At 33.8% G+C, this 26,154-nt stretch overlaps 1 protein-coding gene across 2 annotated transcripts in view; it reads right to left on the reverse strand.

The window, feature by feature from the left end:
• Positions 1–378: 378 nt before the first annotated feature.
• Cip4 (formin-binding protein 1-like Cip4) overlaps positions 379–26,154 on the reverse strand; it is a 189,025-nt gene continuing 163,249 nt past the window's right edge. Inside the window, exons 4-14 of one of the 2 annotated variants that reach the window (XM_085947045.1) lie at positions 22,161–22,305; positions 20,973–21,134; positions 20,230–20,376; positions 16,531–16,944; positions 9,917–10,015; positions 8,886–8,979; positions 8,576–8,732; positions 6,141–6,245; positions 4,735–4,946; positions 2,720–2,879; positions 379–2,071 (exon numbers count right to left, since the gene is read on the reverse strand). In XM_085947045.1, the coding sequence (XP_085803171.1) occupies positions 2,725–2,879; positions 4,735–4,946; positions 6,141–6,245; positions 8,576–8,732; positions 8,886–8,979; positions 9,917–10,015; positions 16,531–16,944; positions 20,230–20,376; positions 20,973–21,134; positions 22,161–22,305 (1,690 nt within the window). In that variant the 3' untranslated portion in view covers positions 379–2,071; positions 2,720–2,724. The remainder of the gene's footprint in view (positions 2,072–2,719; positions 2,880–4,734; positions 4,947–6,140; positions 6,246–8,575; positions 8,733–8,885; positions 8,980–9,916; positions 10,016–16,530; positions 16,945–20,229; positions 20,377–20,972; positions 21,135–22,160; positions 22,306–26,154) is intronic. The other variant, XM_085947046.1, reaches the window with a different exon arrangement.

Here is a 26,154-nt window from a genome sequence, read left to right on the forward strand (position 1 = left end):
ATTATATTGCAGTGTGGCCAAATTGAAAATAAAACCATTCAATGGAATTCAGTAGCCCATATAAAGCATTCACAGTCAAAGAGTGATGCGTCTTCTTGCAAAACATTATTAATCAATTAAAAACATAATATCCAATGTATTTTTTTGTTTTAATTCGATTAAAAAAACTTTGGAAAAGACGGCACCATTGAAACATAAATTTATTGTCAGGTGCTGTGTCAAAAATAACATGAGAATTGTGAAAAAATATACATTTTGTTTTATATAATATTGGAAGAATATTCACTCGTAACGTTAAAAAATAATAATGGAATGCAGGAAGAATTATTAAACATTGTCAGCAGAAAAACAAAATATCAAAAGTGAAGCATTTTTTTTAACCGACTTATACTCCTGTCCTAATAATGATTGTTTATACATTGCTTACTGTATATGTATGTATTTACGTAATGATGGATTATTGTATGTATATCTGCAGGACACATACTGGCCATACAAAATCTATATACGTTTATGTAGGTACATTTAATTTTTCAACCATATTATCTGTTCATGAAAGAATGAAATCTGTATAAACAGATCTAGATGTCTATGATCAGGGTAATTAACAAGGTCACTTTTATTCTTCACATGATACATAATAATATTACGCTATGACTTACGAATATATTATATTCATCAGTCATAGCGTAACATTCAAGAAAAAAAATGCGTCAATTTTAAAATTTCAATCAACTAACATTATAATAATATATAACCCATGGCATATTGGACCACATAACCCATTTAATATTAAATGATAAGAGTATTATTAGTATCTCTCATTATCTCCACTTTAAAAAAAATTACACAAGACTAAAAACAAAAACAAAACGGTCACAATATTTTTATATGGAAGACCACGTTGTTTTATGTTTTAAGAGGTCCAATATGTAGTTATCGTTATTATAAGATTTAATAAAAAAGAACAAGTGATCTTGATGTCAAAATAAAATAAAAACATTATATACATTTATCTGCTTAATTCAATAAACAATAGTTAGATTAATAAGTTAGCGAGCGAACATCGGAAGAAAGATTAACAAGGAAAACGATATAATTTTATAATAACTTCACATTTCAGTTCCTATATGGATTTTCGATAGAAATTCACTAGAAATCTTCATTAAAATTTACATAATCAATTTATTTTCGGCGATGTTAGAATTTAACATAAATATTGCAATGTGGTTTTATCGCCGATGTAAGAAAATATTATTCCTAAATGTTTTTTTATTACACAAGCGTAGAAGCACTTACATTGTTACATTGAGCATTTTTATAACTGTCCCACCGCACTTATTAACCGAATATTTTTACTTATCTGATGGCTACAAGCACCAAAGTTGCTACAGCAAAAAAAAAAAAAAACAATGACGCTAATAATTATTATTCCAGTGCTAACAATGCAACATGGCGACACATAACAATTATTAGACACAAATTAATATACAATTTAAAGATTATTTTTTTATTTTAATGAAGCACTTATCACAATTTTTCGGGTCAAGACTTGTTTTAACGTCATTCAAAAATACTGATAACTGAAGATTTAAATAGTAGATACCAAACTTATTACAATGAATAATAACATGTGACTAATTCATGTTGATAAAAGATATTATGTTAAAATATTACTGATTAAAATTTACCAAATAGAATACAAGAAAATAAAATGTAATATTTCATTTCATTATGAGACTGATATGAAATTGAAGATAAATCAAATATTTTTGCACAAGGAAAAAGATCGCTGAACCCGAAAGAAACCATCGTAATGATGCTAAAATTCACTTATTATAGACACAACGCGTCAACAGTAGACAGGACATTGCCGGCAAACCAGTATCAATCTCATCTCAATTTAGGAAATGTCTACTTCTTCTTCCTTCGTAGGAAATATCTCATCAAACTCTGTTATAGTCTCACTCGAACACGACACTTTTCTTTTCACTCTCAGCAGCCCTGCGTCAACACAGCACCAAAGGACTTGTAAATGGCTTAACATATCTGGCAGGTCGGCCAAGATTCTCTGAAAACAATCACCAAATACCAAATTAATATACTTCCATTGAACAGCCATGGAACTCTTTGAAGATTCCTCGGATAAGATTGTTTTCTTAGTAGTTATCCATTTGCATCAAGGGTCAAATTCTTCCGGAAAATGAAGAGGTTTAGAACATATATTATTTTGAAAAAAACACTTTCTGATATAGTATATAATAACCAATAGAAAAAATCTTTTTTGAAAAAAAGTAAGTCACCCCGACGGGGAATTGAACCCTGTATCTCCCGGAGGTTTAGAATTACAATTTTGTTTCTAAGCAAAACATTATGCACCCCGACAGAGTAGAGGTCGTATTTACAGGTTTTTACAAGTAATGGTTACTAGACATTCTCCCAACAGGTCCCTTGGTGATCAAACACAGATTGAAAAAAGAAATTATAATTTGGACAGGTACGGGTGATACTAACTCACTTGGAGGAGACATTCAAAATATACGAAACCATAATTTTATAATTCAGCAGGAAATCTATACATTTGTTATTGATGAAATTTTCATAGCGTTGAGTGCTGAGTTTTATGCACGGATGGCCCCAGTCGGTTGTGTAATTTATTTTTCCCCAAATTTGAATCAGATGAATGAAAAACATGAAAGCAATGATCTTTTGTTCTTACCCGTCCTATGTATATAACGTGCACTGTATATACGTGGTGGGCACGAATCCTTCCTGTCGGTGATCGGTTCGCCTGACTCTCGTCCAACCGTCTCCCTGATCCAGCTCAACCAGAAGAAGCTCTTCCCCTTCTTGAATTCCCATCGAACCTTCTGATGTAGCTGCAATATTACACACATAATCAACAAATGATTGAATGGCTCGGTGCCAAGACCAGAGAGGTTATTGATAGTATGGATGTAATCAGATTTATTTATTATTAATAACTTAACCCTGATAAGTATATGTAGGTTTAAAGCTGCAGGATACTGTTTTATCGATAGTAATACCTGTTTTTGAAATTGTATTACTTTACTGAATATTATTTTATAAGGTCGGAACTACAAAATGGTAACTTTTCATTAGTACGGTTTTAATAAATTTTACTAATGAAATTTTTAGTTATGGCTATAAAATCAATATTGAATGACTTTTTGTTTTTTTTTTTTATTTATCTTTAAAATTATTTAATAAACGCATCAAGTCAAAATAGCCAAAAACGCAGTTCCTACCTTTTATGTAGGCGGTGTCGACTTGGTTAACTTATTCTGATGTATTTGCTAAATGTCTCTTATGCTAGAAACACATTACCATCATGTTACGTCTCACAGTAAACTTGCGCGATGAGCAAAAAGTGTACAATGTCGTTTTATTTGATAATTCAAATGTTCTATCCGATAGCACATTAGCAAAATCTGTCAAAATCTGTCAGAACCTCACTAAGGTCACCTCACGGGTATCACGCCATGCCGGTAACTCAACGCGTGATAGAAGATTTTTTTGTTTGCAAGTTTGCACATTTTTTAGTCACATGATCTCACGTATATTTTTTTTAGTGGTTCAGAAGGTTGCTACAAATGACAGGTAACTGACAGATCGTTTTTGTAGGTTGTCAGTTTTTATTATGCACACAAGCTCGTGTAGCACGATGATAATGTGTTTCTAGCGTTATTATTCAATAAGCAGCTACTAAAAGTAATATTATGATCTTGCACTATTTTTCACTTTACCAGACAAGTGACCAGTGGCGAAGGGTGACTTTTGGAAAGAGGTAGGCTGTGGAGATCTGATAAAAAGAGCACACTTGTCAGGTATACTTACAAGAATAGTATGACATTTACTACTAATGAATAGGTACACACTAGTAAATGACAACGACACACTAATTCAATGAAACTTCAAAAACTCATTGACGACATAAAAATGAGCGATGTGTTTAAATTACGTATTTTTCAAAACATGTATACCCATCAAAAATCATTAGATAAAATTTATTTTTATTTATAAAAAAAATATACTTATTTATTAATATTCGATTAAACGCCGTTGAAATTATTTTTTTAATTATCTAATTATTAATGATTTTGGACAAAGTGCGCAGTCATGACAACATTATTATGCGCGAATGTTTTAGGCTCTGCGATAGGAGCTTACCTTATTTCGTACAAATCAGCAGACTTGATGCGGTTATGAGACGTAAAGTCCATACGAAAAAAATTCAGAATTATTTCACACATAATCGAAGATTTATTTACGTTGAGACGTCGCGGCGTTTATTATTTATTTACGGCGCGCTGTGGTATATTTTTTAATACCTTTGCAGTTGTTTTGTAAACTGTGTTATACTGTAATACATTCCTACATATACGACATCTCTCATTGGCAAAATAAATAATTTTTATATAACATAAAATAATGAAGTGATTAAGTATATACATATGTCAATATGCAATTAAAAAATATTTTTCAAGAAGGTAGGCTTCAAATAATCGCCTAGTATGGTGTCTTCGCCACTGCAAGTGACATACTTCAAATGGTCAAAAGAAAAATCCTTAGAACAGAGGTCAGCTTAATCAGTGAGAACAAAATTTACCAATACATAACATACATCTCAATAATTGTGAGCTGTCAAATGTATTGACATTATCTACAAGATTATCTCATTATCCAAGTCATCTATTACTCGGTAATCCTTACCGTCAAATGGATAAAGAGCTCTACACGTCCCAAGCGGTTGGAGAGGTTCAGCTTCATAAAACTCTCCATCGTCAACATCTCCCCCGTCCATCTCCACCACCCTCTGCCCGGCAGCAGCCACCATATTGTTGCCCACTTGGCCATTGTTGTTGTTATTAACCCCCAAACTGTTGTGGGACGTGCCCAGTCCTGACTCGGGACTGCCGCCCGATCTGAAATTTATGGAATGCAATATTATTTAAAGATAGTATTATTACTGCTATATTAAAACAATCATTCATTATTCATCATAGAACTGTATGACACACTTACTCAGAGTGAGATGGTATGATGAGAGCTGTCGAACCCTTACATTTTTAACAGTTAAGTTACATGTTCAGTTCCAATGAAAAAAAATTCAATTAGTCAGTTCTGGAACTTGCCGTTTCAAAAATTAGCGGTTGGATTTCGAATTTAATAAAATAAAATAGTTTTGTCAACACTTGGCTTGAAATGTCCATAAATTGTGTGTTTGGCATTCAACAGTTACCAAAACGGATATTGAATTTATATTAAATTGTAGAGATGGGTTTAATAATAATCAATAGATATTTCGGTTGTTATAACAATAAAACAAAATCTTCTTTCTAGTAGAGTGAATATGAATGAAAATCATATTTCATTCTATGAGTAACTTAAGCAGACACTGGTCTTGAATGATTATCACACATGGGCCATGAAACTTAGTGGTCAATTAAATTTGAAAAATTCCACATAATACAGGCCATATCGTGGGTATTCTGCGAATAAGCATTAAGTCAAAAATACTAGTTTTGAGATAATCGAGTTTGAAAGTTTGGACGGTTTTAACTTGTTTTATATATATAAAAGGCAAATTCCTTTCTGCGATATTGCTTTGAGTATGACTTAGTGCAGTTTCGCACGCAGAATTTTGTGAATATAGCCTGAGAATGAGAGAAGCAAATGCACTAAGTCCCTTTAGTGCCTTTTCTCTGAATTGATGTATGTCTTTTTGACTTATAACATAAATTATCTTCGCCAGTTTTATAGATATGACTGTGTGTGTTTTTGTAGACTATAGAGCGTACTCTTAATAAGATTACCTCATCATTAAATCAAAACAGCAAAATTTTCACTTAGTGCTTTTTCGCAGAATACCCACGATATGCAAGTAATTTTTTACTAAGAACTATATAAAATACGTTTGAATGCTATTTGGATTAACATATATATATGTACATGTACATATATTATCTGTGAGTCTACCCCTAATATCGGGAAAAACCTATACAAGTATATCTTTCCCCTATAATTTCTATATTTTTCCGGTACGCCTAAATTTATGAACAACAAACCTTATGAGTAAAAATTCACTAAGTTCTTAGTGTTTGGTAAAATTTACTAACCCGTGGTGCGGTTGTGGGGTATTGGGTGCCGAGTGTTTGACAGCGCTCACGCTGCTATCACTGGCAGATCTCGATAATGATTCTTCATTACTGCCGATGGAATGTCTGCAAGATATACAATCAACAATATAACATTTGACATCCATAGACTCTGCGATCCGAAAGCGTACAGACCGATTGTGCTACTTCCCGTGTTCGGGAAGATTCTAGAAAGATTGATGAGCAGCAGGAGTCCCAACTGTCGGGAAACTGCACAATCTCCTAGAGACAATAAGGATTCTGTTCCGAAAGGTCTACTGAGGATGCGATCCACTTCGTGATCCGACTCTGTGGCAAGAACCCCATTACCGGAATTTTTCTCAACATCGCAGCGCATTTGATATGGCGTGGCGTGGTGGCCCCTAGTTCTGGCAAAACTCCGGCTAAGACAGATCCCTGGAAACCTTTTTGTCCTTTTTCAAAGCTACTTCAGCGACAGAGAGATAACGACTCCGGCCTCAAACTGATTAACAAGAGGACCACCATGGGATGTCTCCAGGGCTCCGTCTTGGGACCCCTACTGTGGAACATCTTGTTTGCTGACATTCTGTCACTGCCGCTGTCGCCGGGCTACATGCTCATTGTGTACGCCAATGTCCTGCTTGCTCTCATTGTGTCGAGCGGGACTCGAGCGTGTGGAAAATCGCACTGGCCAGGATCCTTAACTGGGGAGTGCTGAACCGGCTGACAAGCCCAAGCAAAACTGAGACTTTCCTAAAAGGCAGCAATAGGGTCCAGATTGCGAAAGGGCATCCTTTGATTCGTTTTGGCCAAATCCCGGTGCGTTTCTCTGATACAGTGACATACCTGGGAGTAATTCTTGATGACATGCTATCTTTTGCCTACCACGCCAAGAAGGCTGTTTGGGTGGGTGTTCGACCCACACACTGGACTAGCCAGTTCCTTACCGGCCATGACAATTTCGCCAAGAAACTCCACGGGTTTGCTTGATAGAGAATGGGCCGGATTGCAACTGCGGGCATGAGCACCAAGACGTTGAACACGTTATCTGGGAATGGACACTTATAAATTCTGAGCGAACAGAGCTGTTTGCCAGGGTCCGTCCACACACGGGCCCAATTGGCCACGCAGACTCGATATCAACCAAGGCCCACTTTAAAGCATTTGAGAGATTTGCAGCGTTGTATGTAGAACAGGTTAATTGGGTTGATCCCAGGGCTCGAAATGGACTGGAACGCACCGGAGCGTCGTTCCGGTTTATAAAATTCACAAAATTATAGCTCCGTCTCGTAAAAATATTAATTTGACCGTCTGAGCTAGATATTTCGTATAATAAAAAAAATAACACACTTATTTTTATAAATCACATTTACAATTATTGTAGTATAGTATAATATAGTTGATATTTTCGTAAAATTATCGAGCGCTCCGGTTCGTAAAATTTTCCATTTCGAGCGCTGGTTGATCCTGATTCCTCCGTAGTCGTCATCGAATTCAAATCTTGGTATTCAGTATGGGGATACAGAGGACACTTAATCTCAACGAGACTAGTTGATCCAGTCCAATACTTTCATTTTCCCTCTAAATTCTTTTTTTAATCACCACGGTGCATGGTTGTTACATCAGTCCCGTGCGACTTCGTATCGGGATAGCAGAGTGAGCATATAAAATCTTTTCTCTCAGACACGTTTTAAACGTCATGGAAGGCGGCCTGCATATCCACAGCTGTACATACATGTCGGATGGAGATGGGGAACCTAAAATTCTCTATATGTGTGTCAAGATTGCTCGCAGAACCAAACTCGCACGAAGCGCATTCGGGCACCTGAATAGTATTTTCAACAGTGATTACTCTCATTGTAGCTAAAATATAGTGTTCAACCAATGTGTGCTACAAGTGGTCACGTATTCACGCGAAATATGGATCATTAATGTAAGAGACTGTGTTGGATCTGTAGCGTCCTTCACTTGGTCAAATCATTTGTTTATTACCGTTTTCCGCGTCAACCCTCGATTTTGCCACTGGCGATGAACTTTTCAAATCCCTCTCAATACCTTCAGCTATGCGGACGGACGGCTGAATGCAGGGATCGCTGGAGGGACATAACTAGGACATTTTAAAGGAGTCACGAAAATTAAAAAAAACAATGAACGTAAGCGATCTTGAAAAATAAATAGTAATGCAACATCAACATGGGCATGCAAGGAAAGACTATAGCGGAGCGGTATGACAGAGTCACCAAACTGATGAAATGACAATGGGCTAGACATAACGCTTGATGAATACAATGGTAACAAAGGGGCACTAAACGGCCACAAGGATGCTTTAAAACCTGCTGGATTGACTAAATTGATTAAGTTCACCAGAGATAATATCTGGCAGTGGATAAGGACTGAAGAGGATATTTAGAGGACATAAAAGAATATCATTTCACCTGTGGCCTCCTCCGTTGAGCCTAGCGTGTGATGACGGAGGTGCTCCGCCCGTCCCTGGTCCTCCACTCTCTCCTGAAGCAGCTTCCAACCAGTTTCCGTACTTCACTAATTCAACTCGAAGTTTCTCCAGCTTGTGGCCGCATTCGTTTAATTGACCTTGAAGAAAATAAATAACAGTGAATTCACAACCCATTTAAACCATCGCCTCTTCTGTAATATCAAAGATGTGTCCAAATTACCAAAACTATTTTTGCTCCAAGAAACATAATCTTTATACTGCGAGAGATTAAAAAATTTAACAAAATATACCTTCAACAGTCATTGGGTCTCCTAACGCAGGATTAGCTTCGTAGACACCCTTCATTTTCATGAGGCCATCCATGGCGGCTTGTTCTTGATTCACCTGGAGTAAAGAAACAACAAAAATCAGCTATCATATAATATACAAAGGGTTTGAAATATAACTAGAGAGAGTCTTATGAACTTGTTCTCTTACAACACTGGAGTATGATTCCTCAACATAGTTCCCCAAAGTGGTTTTAATGATGGACGCCTGCACCCGTGATGGACAAGTGGTAAAACGTCTATCTCTGAAGCCGCGTGTCATGTGTTCGACTACCTTATCTGACAAACTCACATATTATTTTTCAATGTGTGTTTGGATTTGTAGCATGACCACAATAAGTTGAGTAAATGGTTAACACACATTTCTCGTAAAAAAAAAGTGTTGAAAGATCTCTTGGATTGTAGTGCTAATATAAAGAAATGACAATTTCGTAAATTTTGCTGCCAATCCATGTACAATAATTGACGTGGCATGTCCTTTCACAAACACCATTAAGATACATTTATAATGTGAATACTTTAGTTCCAGTACAAGTCAAAAATGTTTCGTATTCAAAATGATCATTGGACATATGTACGTAATAATTAAAGGACACCATTTATAACAAATTAAAGTTTTATTGTTTGCCTTTGCAATATCTTTACATTGACTGAATGTATCTAAATTTTGTTAAAATTCTTGCGGTTTCTGATAGATGATATGCGTTAATAATGTCAAATTTGCCGCAGATGCAAAATGACTTCCATCTAATTTAATCATCATTTTTGGCTGTCTTCTAGAAAAAGTTATAATGCAATAATTGATATCAATCTACAGTCGAACTTGGTTATTACGAGGAAGATGGGACCGACTAAATTTGCTCGTTTATAAACATTATTCTATCGCTATTTCCGTGATTGTAATAACCAAGTTCGACTGTATTTACTTTATAACTCTGCAAGGTCCTAGTTTAATATGAAAGATTTAATAAAAATGGTACAGAATATCAATTCACCTGTTTTTTGAGTTCTTGAACCTTGGCTGCGAGCTTTTTCCGTCTCTGGTTTGGCGGAAGGTCAGCATAGTCCTCCTTTCCGTCCATTGATATATTATTCTGTTAAAGAAAAAAAAAAATTAAAATCTGAAAGAAATCTTCAAGAATGTTCAAATGGTCACATACTAAATCAGTATAAAAAATGTTTATTAACAATAATTAACTATATAAGATAAACCATAGTTTCGAACAAACTATTTTGGCTCTTTTTGGATTTATTTTTTTGTTGTCTTCTATTGCCCATTTGTGATTCAAATCCCTGGGGTCAGCAACGCTCCCCCAGAACCCTACAGAGCCCACAGGGGAGATGGTAATACCCAATTTGGAAAAACATGAGATAAATGGTAAAATTGAAAACGGCCTAAGTAACTTAGCTGATTGAAAGTTATCCTCTTTTGAAAGAGCCAATTTATACCTACATCATAATTCAACTATAGAGCAAGCAATGTTTTCGTATAGATCACGATGTGTAATCGTATCTTAAATATGTGTGCAAGCAAAACAAGCACAATTGACTTGTTTCAAAACTTTCTAAACAGAACATGGAATTATTTAAATATTTTACTACAAACCATTATTCATAATGATCTTTTTTCGATACCAATTTCACTCGATACAAAAATGCATACTGTTCCGATTATGCCCATTTCTAAAGATAGATCCGAAAGTTTTATCAAACGGATACAGGGTGACAATCTTCAATATCCACCATCTCATCAAAGAAAAGTAAAATATATAGTATATGTTTACTGTGGAAAACATTTATGAAATTAAATCAACAAGAATAAATCAGTTAATCATAAAGCCAAACATTATCCCGAAGACATAATATATGTTATGCAAGTTTCATCCATGCAACTCTATTGTGCTGTGCTTGTGATTGTGACAGTTTGCGCACAATTTTATGTTAGTGTCTTTAATGCGGCAATATTATATATATAAAGTATTATAGTTTATCGAACAGGCAACCCCGTAACCAAATATTATTTTTGAATTTACATTATAATTAAAGCTGTTTTTAGCACATGAAAAGATTTGTATACATATATTTTGTTGGATAGAAAATAGAAACCCTTATCGATATTATCATACTATTCATTATAATTATATAACCATTGATGATATTGTGACAATACTATTTGTCTGCTTTATACAAGGTTTGTCAATTGAAGTGATTAATATTTCTATCTCAAAACCTATGCTTCGACATGCAGGTCTAATGGTACGTTTACATTTGACACTAATATCGTCATATTTATGTATGACACCATATTCACTTAAGTGTAAACAGTAAGTATATTTGTATCTGCCACTTATTTTGCGTGTGTCGACTCTCACCTACCACTTATTCAATCTACTTATATACGCAAATGTAAACACCGCGTATTCGACAAGTTCGAACTTGGAGCGATATATCACCGAAGTTGGACCACCGTCTACTTTTATGTCAAGTACCTGACACAATATTCGTAGTTTGACAGGTACCTAGTGAATTGCATATGTATGTATATTTCTAAAACAACGGACAATCAATAATCATAGGTACACCATGAATGTATGCCCAACGTTTACGTTAATAAATGTACTGTAGCGATCTGTCAAAAATCATAGACAATGAGAAATAAATCGGATGTGCCGTGTTCTATGGATTTTGTTCGAAAATAAAATATCGCTTGTTCTCGGCACATACGATTAATTCTGATGCACTCTGTGAAGAAAAAATGCGCTTCAAATGGTATTACCTAATTCATTTTGGCCCACACCTGCACTCGTATTAGGTACGATAATATTATATTGAATATGCAATGACGATCAAGTGCTAGATATCGCAATGTTACTGTTAATCGTTCTTCTACGCATTTCTGAATTGTGTGTCTTGTTTTTTGGCAAAAGGTCCAATCTTGCAAACTAAAGTTCACAAATTGAGTTGGATCTTCGATTTTAAACTCTGACATTAAACGGAAGGCACCTAGTTCTTCTCGTCGCTGAATCCATTCCCGCACCCATCTAGACCATTTTTTCCTCCTTTTTGTTGCCAAAAGACTTAAAATAATAACACTCGCTGCTTTCTTTTTTAACATTCCCATATTGACAACTGACATAACGTTTTTGAGAAGTATACAAAATAAGTGTCCGAATAAATTACAATATCATATGTAAACACCGCATATATTTATTCCAATGTTGCCATTGAATAAAGTGTCGAGACTTTATTTCAACGAGAATTATACCAGAATTTTATGTCAGATCCATGCAGGTGTAAACAGTAAATGAAATTTTATGTCCGACACATAAAATAAGTATAACGGTATAAGTGTCAGATGTAAACGTACCATAATATTAATTAAATACATCTTTCTGCACAATAATTCAATTGCATAAAGGCTTGATTTTGTCTCGTCTGGTGCGTACAATCTCAACAGAATCACTGTCCACCCCATTGTCATTCTATCACCTCAGCGACATCTATCGCTCTATGGTCTTTCCGCGTTATGCCCAACATGCACTCTTACGTGCCACGTTGCATTACTAATGACTTTTATATATCTCAAACATTGGCATTTTACATGCATATATATATATATGTAAGCATTGGTTGCACACATTGATTGAACACTAGTTAGGTATGATAATGGGCATTTGATATTTAAAAAACACATACTACTGAACGCATTGACGCAAACAGAAACATCATAAAATTTTGTTGCCTATAAAATTTATTACGGCCCGGCATGTTTGTTGCAGATGCTAAAATTGCTGATATTGCTGGAGTCATTCGAAATATACATGATTCAAAACTTGAAAAGAAAAGTGCTTGTTATAATATTTTAGATACATAGCTACTAATGCATACATTGTCATGAAAATCAAATATCTGATTTCAAAAACTGAGAAGTTCACAATTCAATATTAAATAGTGGTAAATGACATTCTTGTGCATCAAACTTAACTGGTTAGTTTTAATGTTGGTTTCTTTTTTCCATCAGATTTTATTTCCAAATAAAATTACAATATGCCCATATGTATTAGCTAATACAGTAAAACCTCGTTAATACGAATTCCACGGGACCGAAAATCGAAAACAAATTCTAATTACAAAATATGAAATGTATGGGGGAAAAATATTAAAATTTTGAATTTTTTTTTTTTGATTTTCATTAATTTTGTTTACGGTCATAGATGTGCCTACGAAATTTCCGATTCCGTGTGTGTTAAAGGGTCATAAAATGTCAGGATTATTTATTTCTTAATATAAATAATTTATGATGTTTTAAGAAAAATCTGTCACAATTTTCAATGACTGGCTCATGAAAGTGTACTTTATTACGATTTATTGAATATTTTTGTATGCCAGGACTCTGAAATCATTTCGAATTACGAAATTCGAATTAAATGTATGGTTTTCTATATGAAAATAATGTACAAGAGACTTTTTTTGCGAAAATTTCGAATTACGGCGAATTTCGAATTATCCGTGTTCTTATTAACGAGGTTCTACTGTAAATATATTATTTGATTACTAAACTTATCAATCAAAACGAAATGAAATGAAAACATGTCACAGCACGTGTAATATCAAATTTTGTAGAATTTTAATACACTTTTTTGCAACTAACTATAGCAAAATAAAATCGGACGTATCAATATTTATTTATATCACTGTAAATAATTAGTTTCTATAAGTCGTTATTTAAAAAAATCATATGTTATTTTTATACATTTTCATTTCAGACATTTGAAGTGGCATGTACGTTTACTATGGAATATTGTGAATTGTTTGATGTCAATTGGATGTAAAAGATTTTGTTACAAATTAATGCAGTTACATGGCATGTTACAGTTCATTCAAAATTCACTGTCATATTTTTATGAAACTGGTAATAAACAACTAGGTCGCTAATGATTCATGTCCAACGAAACATTACAAGTAAAGAAGTAAATCTAGAAAGCAACAAAGCGACGTAAGCACATACCTTGATGGAATTACAGGTCTCAATCAACTTCTGATTCAGTCCAAAAGCGGGGGAGTATTATAGCAAGAAGGGAAGCATGGAAATAAAATAAAACAGAATACAAAATTTACCTATGATATTTACAAAACATGTGTTTACAGGATAAGCAACATTCGTTTTATATTTTTTTTTACATTAGATATCTTACAAAGCCATTTGCATATTGTGTGGCATATAAAAAATATTGCTTCTATCACTCTGTAGATAACTCTAAATAACTCTCGTAAAATTATGAAAGTTGACTTTAAAAATAATGAAGCATTCTATTTATTTTGCATAAAAGGATGAAAGAAGTAAATAATATTTTTAACAAATAAAACCCAGTGTTATAAAAACATGCATAGAAATCATTGAGTTATTACTGTGTGAAAACCACATTTAGGACCAGCAATGAGGAAAGACAGTCAGCTAGATTGAAAGAGACAACTATACTCTAAGAAAAACCTTTTAAAAAAATTGGACTATGTGGGATTCACACATCATTCACAGTCCAGGTGAATGCTCTTATAGTTTAAGCTACTGATCCGTCTATGTTCCATGTGAATTAACTATTACCTGAGGTGTTTCGAATTCCGTTAATGGAAGTGTAACCAGCTCTGTATTTAATCAAAATTACTTACCAACCAAATGATAGAATTTGAAAGACGTCAGATAATGTAGTTGTTGCATGACTCATAGATAAATCAGTAGCTTAAAGAATAAGAGCAGTCGCCTGGACAGTAAAGATGTGAATTCGAATCCCACTCTATCCTATTTTCTTTCTAGATTTTTTTTTCTTATATGTTAATCAGATTTTTTTTTAAATATGTATCTTCTTTAATAAGAATCTAAGATTCTTAAATCTTGTGTATTATAAGTATTGAATAAAAAATTGGATTAATAATTATTATATTTTACTTTATACTTCCGATTAAAGTCCCTTTGTGCTTTCAGGATAGTGATAACAACAGTAATATCTTAAAGTTAGTTGATTCACAAAAGAAATTAGTGTTTATAAAAAAAACCATTATAAAATCATAGAGATTGCGTGGCAATAGATGAGCAAACATAATCAGGCAACATAAAAAAAAACAAAACCATAAACAACACTGGCAAAAATAACAAACAAACTGGCAACACACAAAGGCTGAGACTCCATTTTCAAAAACTCTATCCTACTTACATTTCCATTTTTAATTCAGTTGGATTATTGCCACAATCGAGCGTCGGCATCGAGAAATAATTGAGACAGATAGATAGTGATGAGGTCCATCATTGGATCGGTACGTGAGAGAGAAAGAGACGGTAGATATCGGTTGGACAATAGGATCAAAGGGACGATTTCGGTTATGGATAAGGAATGGAAATAAACAGAAAAAATACAATTAAAATTTGGAAAATATAAATAAATTAAATTATTAAATTTATTTAATAAAAGATAGAATATTGATTCTAATAAACATCTATTTTTACTGAATTATCTAAATATTCCTGTAATTTTAAAGGTAATAATAACTAATGCAATACAACAATGTAATATTTCGATCGTAACCAACATTAGATACTACGTTATAATGACCAAGAAAGTCTACCATGCACATATTGAAAAGAAATGGTTCTGTCGTCGACCATCCATCACCACTACAATTTATCCATCCACACCTTTCCACCACCATGAATGTTAGTCACCAACATATTATTGTACTACCAACCAAAAAAATGTGCGCGACCTCCACGTGCGGCAGAAGTAAAACTTAATAATGACCATAAAGTACAAATTATCAAAAAATTCTGACTAGGAGATTGTCCCTTTTCTTACAGAGAAGAAAGATTTACATAATAAATATATTATGCATTTGTGCTACAATGAAACCATTAATATGACAGGAAAGTTCAAACTCTTTTTTCAAATGTTTAAAATTCAACATTTTTTACTTCAGAATTGAACACCTCCTCACATATCACACTGCCCTGATATTTTGTGAAAAATTTTGGTCTCATCCTGGTCCCTTCCATCAGGTGATTTCACTCTAGCAGCCAAAGATGTTTTATTTTAAAAAATTCCACTTTCATTGAATTACATTAATCTAATTATGCTTGCGTGATTTGATAGCACCATACATAGTAAAAATCAAATGTATTTTGACGGAAAAATACTATTAGACCTATGTCTATGTCAGTGTTTTCCAAACTACATACAAGTTTAGAGACAGATTTTAGTAGCGTACCCCACTTCGGTTTGTGTGACTGTCACATAATTCGTTCGCAACCAAGTGCTTGTTTCAGCTCTATCCTTGCCGTGCAACATACAACAACAACGATGTTTCAACCACTTAAAATCATAAGAGTATGTGGATACCACAGTTTAGGAAACACTGCTACATAATAAAGCTTCGTATTTCAAATAAAATTTTAAATCATAAGCCAAAAGCCGAAAGAAGGTAGCTATGGTTTGATCAGGTATGATTTATAAAATTTGTCTTTTTCTTTCAATGCTTCCACATAATTCTATAAATTCATATACATCCAAAACATACATCGAATACCGGACCAAAAACCTCGAGATAAAAATATAAATCTCACCTTATTAGAGCTGAAGATACCAAATAGGTTAACTCTCTTCTTGAGTTTACCGCCGGAAACGGTTCCTCTGGCGGTGTGCTGGTACCTTGGGGCGGCCGGATCTACTGAACCGGCTCTGGGTCCGTCGGTGGAGTCTCCCCCGGGCGTGTTTCCGCCTCCGACGACTGTCACGCCGCTGTGAGGGCCGTGCGAAGACACCTTGGACAGGTCTTCGAAGGGGTGGTCTCCTGGCGGCACAAAACCCGATTTGTACCGCTCTATCACCATGGAGGTGTCCTCCTTCTCATCGATGAGGTCACCGGCTCGCACGATACCGTCCAGGCATTGTGAAATAATCGGGAAAACGTTTCTTTCAATATTTACAGAATTATGAATGAAACCTTTGATGTTTTTTATTCTCCGTTCGTCTAATTCCTGCAAATTAAGAAGAATCAAATTGCAACTTCTGTATATGTGAGTAAATATTTTTAAAAACTTCACAGAACTCCTATTATCAATTATTTTAATGAATGAAAAAGGTTTGCAATGGAGAATTATTATCATTTTTAGCATCACTACATATTAGGCGGCCACAGACGGACAGTTCTCGTAACAGGTTGAACATGGCACAGACAATAACTGTTCAATAACTGTACGTTAGTGGCCACACCACAGATCAGTTTAACTACCCCATTTAAATCTGTCGAACTGTCAACAGACGTGCCCATATACGTACAGTTATTGTCTGTGGCAGAGCAAGTGTCAAAAACTATGGAGGTTAAGTTCGCGGAGATATTACACAGGGGTATTGTTTCAATTAGTTTTAGGTAAGGTATACTTGAACGATGATACACGAATAATTTTACTTTGAATTTATTATGGTTCTAATTGTTTTTATTAGAAACAAATTGACATAAAATACACACCTATGACGTTGGTAAAATAAATCATGATTTCGCTATATAAAATATAATCTTTTCTTTTGAATAAATTATTCCCTTTAATGGACAGTATTAATTTAGTAAGAAAACGGTAATATTTATAAAGGTATTGATTTTATATACAATAAATTTAAACATGCCACAAAATTATATTTACATCAATCATCAGTATAATAATTAATTACTATGATATTATTAAAATATATACTTAAATTTTATTTAGATTTAGCGACATTGTCATTCACAATTAGGTATATTAATTTATGTTGAGAACGTCTTAAATTAATAATTTGTAATATTCACTACATACAATAAATAAAATTTGAGTACTGAGTTATTATATATATTTTCACAATAACTTAATATTTATAATGCTCTCTAAAATTTTAGCATTTATATTATATTGTATAAAATAATATGTTTACATAAATAACTATAACTTTGTTTTACTCTCGTAAAAATAAATAAAATATAATATTTGCGATCTCCGCGTACATAATAATATTATTATATTTTTAATAATAAATGAATTTGTATTTTTTAACAAGCAACACCAGCCGTAGTTGTATCGCGCGGTATATTCTACTTTACGTTACCGACATCTAATGTCACTCGAGAACTTTCGGCTAGTTGAAATTCCAACAGTTTTACAAAAACACGGGAGTGGGGGGTCGCTGGCAGTTTGAACATGCCACACATCTGACAGGACGAAAAGTGTCCGTCTATGGGCGCAGCAGATTATCTACCAAAGATAACTGTATGGCCGCCATTACGTATTAACTGGCATGTTCAACCTCTTACGAAAACTGTCCGTCTATGGCCGCCTATTGTTTGCTTTTGCAGTCTATCAAATCAGCACGTTGAAAAAATGTCCCCCTTCAATACATTTTTTTCTTGTCAATCATGCGTCAACCACATTACATGATTTCAAATTCAGTTTTCATTAGGAATACATTACATTGTGTGGTTTTGTCGTCCAAAAGTCAATACTTGGTTATTACCATGGGAAAAGAAAAAAACAACATGACCGTTAAAGCAATGGTGTAGTGGGACCTGAGTACCCTTTGTCAGTGACATGCACTTTTTTTAAACAAGGCGCAGCCTCCTGACTTTTGATAATCCTTCTCATAATATATCTGCTACACCTTTAGAATCTCGTAAATATTGTTTAATATTTTTTCTGTTACGGATGTAAAAATATGAGAGAAGCAATTGGTTAGTCTGATTCCTTAATAGAAAAGTATCAACAACAATAATGCAGAGCAACGGTACTGATTTTTTATACATTTCTATGTGAAAACCGGCCACGAGGAATCTAGTTCCAGGTCCAGAAGGTTCCAGACCGATAGTAGCATCAACAAAATGGTTGCCTCCATGATTAAAGCTCACACAGTCACACAAGTAGCATTTACGAAGCCGTTGACTGTTAGAAGAACAAGTGATACATAGGATTATTATTATACATACATTAAATTTATGAAGTTAAAATGTAAAAAAAAATATGTTGAAGTGAAAATCTAAGGTCAACATTGATATAAAACAGTGCACTACAGTTATAAATAATTAATATACAATGGAGGAGTTATTTGGGGAAGACCAAAAATGCAATTTTGTATTTTTAATATATTTCAAGAACAGATAACATAAACATCTGAAAGCAGTTCGAAGAAATTTCTGTAAAAAGATGCCTCGCAAAACAAATAAACAAGTCTTTTGATAACAATTGGACACACAATATGGCAATCCACTACATAAACAAAGCAAAAGAGTGATTCCTTATGCAAGGAATTCTCAGCTTATTTGAAATGTCAATAAACAAATTCATGTTGGAACAATGGATGAGTCACCTCAGGCATTATGCAAAGACATATACCTATTATTGATGTAAATGGGTGTAGTGTGGTAAATAAAAAAATATCGAGGAAAACTTATAAAACACATTTTAACAGCTCAACAATGATATATAATTATGAATTAAATGATAAGCAGGTGTGAGAATAGGTGCAGAACTAATGTGCCATTGATGATACCAATAGGGAGGGCAATAGCTGCATTCATCAAAATTGTTTTAGATATATATCGACATATTCCACATGAGATGAATTTACATGGATGTTGATTTATAATTTTTTTTTAAATTTATTGAGCTAGGACTACAATTTACAGATAGTGATGGTTAGTTTTTAAAATTCAATTAAATCCTGCCTAAACAAAACCATTATCGTTTTGGTATACTTTGAACGATATGACAAGATTGTGCACACTTTTTCATTCATACTTGTTTGTTTTCGTTGGATTAATCTTTAATTCATTGCCCTGTGTAAACCAAACTATAATAGATAAAACATATTATTCCGTCTATAAAATATTTAAAGTTATGTATAATTTAATTGCATCATTTTAGATATTTTATAGATAGACGAGTATTTTTTGATTATGTATTATGGCATGGTTTCGCAGGGTTTAATTGATTTTTAAAAACTAACACCGTCTGTAAATTGTAGTCTTATTTCAATGAAAACAAATACGTATGACTGACAAAGTTTAGTGTGAGCTATTTATGGCTGATATTAACAGCCTACCTCCACCCTTCGCCACTGGTAATGTGTGCCCATGGAAAAAATGATAAATTGAATAACTATTGTATAATGCATTTATTTATAGATGCAACTGCTCCACCTGGGGTGATTGACAAAGTCTATCAACAAAGTAGTTAGTATGTTATGCCTACTCAATTGAATGTTATACTAATCACTGTCATCACTTATTGGTAAATTACCTGTAATTGTCTGAAGACTTCTGGAAGGGATATGGTAAAATGTGATCTTCTGAGTTCGTTGGTTTTTTGTAGCTGATTAGCGTACTCCGTCTTGGCTTCTTCGCATTGCTGTGACTTTGTGGTGAGGTTCTGTCTTTGTTTGTCCACCTAAAATGCAAATCAGAATAACTGAAATCACCACAAGTTATTTTATGGAAAGATCCATTATAAAACCAAACTTGAATTAAATGCATTTAAACTTCATTGATTTTGTGTCGATGACGATTACTGTTCACTATCATGACTCGTTTCAAATGTGCTATTTATATCTCTCAAGCAATCCCTCCATTCCGCCGTCTGCATAGTTGAAAATATTGAGAGGTGTGTCCATCCTTCCCTTGATTGGACAATCGAGATGATGATCTCCCTTTTCTGTGTCGGTCCCTCAATATTTTACATAAATCTTTCCAAATTAATATTTTCACTTATGGCTGGTTCTATTTGACCAAAGAAATGCAGAACTCTGAAGATACATTTTAGAAAGCCAGTCAATACTCTATAACCTCAATACCATCCATGGAAGAAATTTTAATATAATTACATCAAAAATATAGTGCCGATAACACATTAAGATTTTTTTTTGTAAAATCGAACTTTGCCTGATGTTTAGAGTAATCAACAAACATGACGCAACAAATGAGCTATTTTTATTAATCCAGCTCTAAACAAACCCAACCTATAATGAAATGAAATACGTATCTTACCTCTGCTCTGCTAAGGTTGTAGTCTGCGTCAGCTCTCTGGAAGTGATCCAGAGCTCTTTCCGCTTCTCTAAAGGTTTTTTCATAATTCCTTCGTGCCCGTTCTAATGCTACTTCTTGTACTTGGAGACTATTTGACATCTTGGCTCCTTCATTTAATTGTTTCTAAAGAGAAGAAAAATATACATAAGAACCCATTGGGGTTACATAGATGCGGTTGATCATAGATTTATATACATTCAAATTAATGTTACTCAATTTCAAAGTAGGTACAGTGAGAGAAAGAGATTTCCTGTTTCTGTAAATTTTTAACACAGTGATTCTCAACTAGGTCCACAAGAAAAAATTACATTTTGAAATCCTTTTGGCATCAAGAGTAAATTACAAGGCCTGAACATAAGCAAACCATAAGTGCAAGTGAAAATGTATTCTGCATGGTTATATCTCCGCAACATGCATCAGAGTAAGATAGAATTTCAATGGCTGAATTAAATAATTTTGTACTCGTCGCCGGTAAATATTAATTTGAATGACTACATTCATTTAAAAACTGCGAGCACATGTTGCTGAAATTTATTGTTTTTGTGTTAAATATAAAGTTAGTGGTGATTATTTTTAGTTAATCTAGTAGAAAATATGGTTACCTAACTATGTTGTGTTTAAACTTGGTAGCCGTACTGAGAAGCAACATGATGATATAACGTGTCATAGTATAGATAATAATAATAAAATTGAGGTTCTACTGTGCGTTATACGCAAGAAACACGGCTTCATTTTGCCAAACAATAACCACTCCCTTTATATTATTACTCTGGGGTAAATTACTATTTTCGATCCTAAACCTCTCATATGGGCCTCCTCAGAATTGAGCTTGTATTTACAGATATTTGACACATAAAAATAACATGAATCTGTCCACTCATGGGCATCCAGATACAAAAAACATAGATGAATCTCTTAACATAATATGTACAAGAAATTAACTCTCCCAGTGTATGAAATGTTGATGCACCCGGTCAATCAATGGTATTGGAAATATTGATCCATTATGGTAATGGTACCATTTATCATTGAAACATCTTTTGGAAATACTAAATGCAAAAATAGTAAAGGAACTAAATTCACAAAATGATAATATAAAAAAAGGAAATGCAATCTCAATTAATAACTGAACTCTATACAGAAACATACCTTTCTCTCATCTTTAATTTCCTTAGTTAAGAAGCCGAGGTCTCTGACGACGTTGCCAAGTAGATTCTCCGCAATCACCTCATGCTGGCCCGCCAAGTCATTGATTTCATTCATCATCATCTTGAACGCCTTGCATGGTGTGTATCTGGAACACGAGTACAATCATTATGATAAAATCATTTCCTATGGAAATTACTAAAATTTATCCCTAACATGCTTATTAACCTTAAATGTGAATACCTACAAACTCTAAACATTACATAAATTATGTGTGAGTGCTTCAAATAATCACTCAGGTGAAGATTTCAGTAAGAAAACATCCAAAAGCCATCAAAAAAATCCGGGTATATTTTGATGAGCCTGTGTCCATCATTAATTTGACAAGAATAACATATCCATCCATTAAAAATCCATTTAAAACAATGAACCATAGGATTATAAAAAGTTAAGGCATCAAGTCTCAACTAGGTTTCAATTCCAATCCCGGACATTGTTTTCAATGCCAGGATTAAATTCTTTTCAAAACTGAGATTAGATTCTTTCCAATCCTGAGATTCATAAAAATCAATGAAAGTTTGTCCAAAAAATATTACTGCCACTGACACAATATGAATTTATAATACTAACAAAAAACATACAAGATAAAATAATACACTTCAAGTAGCACATTCGTGATTGCAAAAAAATAATATCTACCACACAAAGATTTATAATTATGTATATTTTTTCCGATCCCGTACTTCCATTAAAATTAGGTGATACCAATTTAACAAACATTTTCTTAAGATTTAATTATTTTTATTTACAAATCAGCTTTTTAAAAAATTACACTTCTTCACCTTATTTAATTTCTAAAACCATATAAAAACTAATCTAGTAACCGGGTAATAAAATATTAGACATTTCGGATTCAAAAAATCGGGCGGGTTCCCATGATACACATTCACTACTGCTGACCAGATAATTACTAATTAATTACCACATTTAAATATCATGCTAATTATATCTAATAGCCAACTAATGATTACGCGCCTAGCGCGTTCTTAGCACTGAAAGACTTTTAATCGACCACATGATCTTTCACACATACATAAAAGACTTCAGTAAATAGAAAAAATACCGACGTTAGCAGATTAGTTAGCAGTTAGTGAGATTTTCAAAATTCGGTGAAAATCGACCCCGACCCAGACTTGATAAGGTAACTGAAAGTAGATTAATTTGTAGATAGTAAATGTAATGATAATAATAACGTACTGTAGGAATTCTGTAGGAATGTTCACCGGAAAATGAACACATATGAGACAAATTGCTTTTGTGTGGCTACACACGTAATTACTAGGTAAATATACAAACAATGTTGAATTATGATATTTTCCGCAGTAACGATATGAGGGGCTGGTTAAGTGATTGAATGACAACATTATAATTTAAAATTAATGGAACCATCAAATTTACCTTGTGATAAATTGAGAACAAATACCCACCGTCATACATGGTATATCTAGCAGCATGTGTGATTAATGATTATAAACAAATGATAACGACAACCAAATAATCAATTACCAAAAAACTGATATTAATTTAATTCAACTAGTATTTACATAGTAAAACCCTAACAAGAAGAATAATACTTTGATGTCAGTCGTTGTCGAGTTAGTAGCGATTCGCTTTATAGATCATGATTCTGGATGGTCCGGATTCGAATACCACTCACTTTATAGTTTGTCAATTATTTTATTTCGGTACGGGTAAATCATACTCGGCTTCCTTTAATTTCCCTGTAGCCTATCTGTAGCATGTGAGTATACGATCGACTTTCAAAAATCTACGAGAGATGGATGAAGTAGCCGTAAGTGCAAAGATATATTATCTGTTTGAGTTGTTATATATTTTATTTGTGGACTTGGCGTGGAACCAGCCACTTCGGATGGTGCAGTCTCATACATTCACATTAGCTTTGTATTGGCCCTGCGGTTTTCGATGATCGGAGAGTAACCAGAATACTACGCTACCATCCGTAGTACCTAAACACGACTTAGTAATTATACTACCCTCCTCCTACGTATTTCTTGTAACAATCTAAAATCCCATCCCCTAAAGTGACTGTTAATCAAAGGGTTCACAACTATGGTCGGTAAGAACGTAGAATTTATTAGACATCTTTCAAACTTACATGAACTTGCAGAATAAAAAGGAATCGAAATAATTTTAATACAAAATGACATGGAAAGTTCAAAAAAATATGTATTTTACAACGTTTTTCTTAGCTCGTATTCTTATTTGTCCGGTGGTTCTTTGTCCGGTACAAATCTTGCAATCGATTTTTAACTAACTTCCCGACTAGCTAGACATTTGAAACTTTTAGAATATATCAGAACACGATGCCAATGCATTTTTTAAATACTTCTAGCCATCTTTAAGTAGAATTGAATTCATTTTCAGTTAATTCTGTTTTGTATGAAAAGTTATTTCGACACCATTATTGGTTGCTAGGGCTCTGGGGTCCTAGCAACTAAATTATTAATATATACCTACGTGGTTACTATGGAAATCAATATGACATGTCAAGTACATTTTTTTTGATCGTTTAAGCTAGTCAAGTCAAGTTTATATGGTTCAACAGAAAATTTAAAAAAGGTGTAAGTATATAAAAATTTATTTTTATCTTGTAATCTAATATATAAAAATTAATATTTGTGTGTTTGTTTGTTCGTATTTAATGCGCAGCCATACCGTTCATCCGATTGCGATAAAACTTTGTAAACTTATTGCTTGCACTTGCGGGAAGAGTATAGGCTATACTAATATATAAAAATGAATGTCTGTCTGTCTGTGTATCTGTCCCGTATGCATTCCTATACCATTCATCCGATTGCAATGAAATTTTGGTAAGTGGTTGTATGCACACCCATAAAGGTTTCTAAATTAGAAAAATCATCATCTTCTTCTTCTTCTTCATTCTATCTTCTTTTATTCGTATGGTCCCTATACCATTCATCCGATTGCAATGAAACCTTCGTCAGTTGTTGTGGCAATGGTTTTTGAATTAGTACAACCATCTTTTTCTTCTTCTTCTTCTTCTTCTATTCTATATTCTTCTATTCGTATGCATTCCTATTCCATTCATCCGATTGCAATAAAATTTTCGTCAGTAATTGTGCCAACACCCGCGAAGGTTTCTGAATTAGTACAACCATCTTCTTCTTCTATTCTATCTTCTATTCGTATGCGTTCCTATACCATTCATCCGATTGTAATGAAATTTTGATCAAGTGTTGTGCTCACGCCGCAAAGGTTTCTGAATTGTTACAACTATTTTCTTTTTCTTCTGTTTGTATGCGTTCTTATACCATTCATCCGATGCGATGAAATTTTGAACAGTTGTTGTGAGCACGCCCGCGAAGAGTTCTGAATTAGTACAACCATCTTCTTCTTCTTCTATTCGTATGCGTTCCTATACCATTCATCCGATTGCAATGAAAATTTGATTAAGTGTTGTGTTCACGCCCGCAAAGGTTTCTGAATTGATACAACCATTTTCATCTTCTTTTTCTTCTATTCTATCTTCTTCTATTCGTATGCGTTCTTATACCATTCATCCAATTGCGATGAAATTTTGACCAGTTGTTGTGCGCAAGCCCGCGAAGGTTTCTAAATTAGTACAACCGTCTTCTTCTTCTTCTATTCGTATGCGTTCCTATACCATTGATCCGATTGCAATGAAACTTTGGTGAGTTGTCGTGCGCACGCCTGCGAAGGTTTCTGAATTAGTACAACCATCATCTTCTTCTTCTATTCGAATACCTACCTACACCATTCATCCGATTGCAATGAAACTTTGGTGAGTTGTGCGCATGCCCACGAAGATTTCTGAATTAGAAAATCATCTTCTACTTCTATTCGTATGCGTTCCTATACCATTCATCCGATTGCAATGACATTTTGATCAAGTGTTGTGCCCTTGCCTGCAAAGGTTTCTGAATTAGTACAATCA

Source organism: Rhyacophila brunnea, unplaced genomic scaffold (genome assembly GCF_057557595.1).
Source record: "Rhyacophila brunnea isolate RB1 unplaced genomic scaffold, BYU_Rbru_1.0 scaffold_2, whole genome shotgun sequence".
Lineage (NCBI taxonomy): Eukaryota > Metazoa > Arthropoda > Insecta > Trichoptera > Rhyacophilidae > Rhyacophila > Rhyacophila brunnea.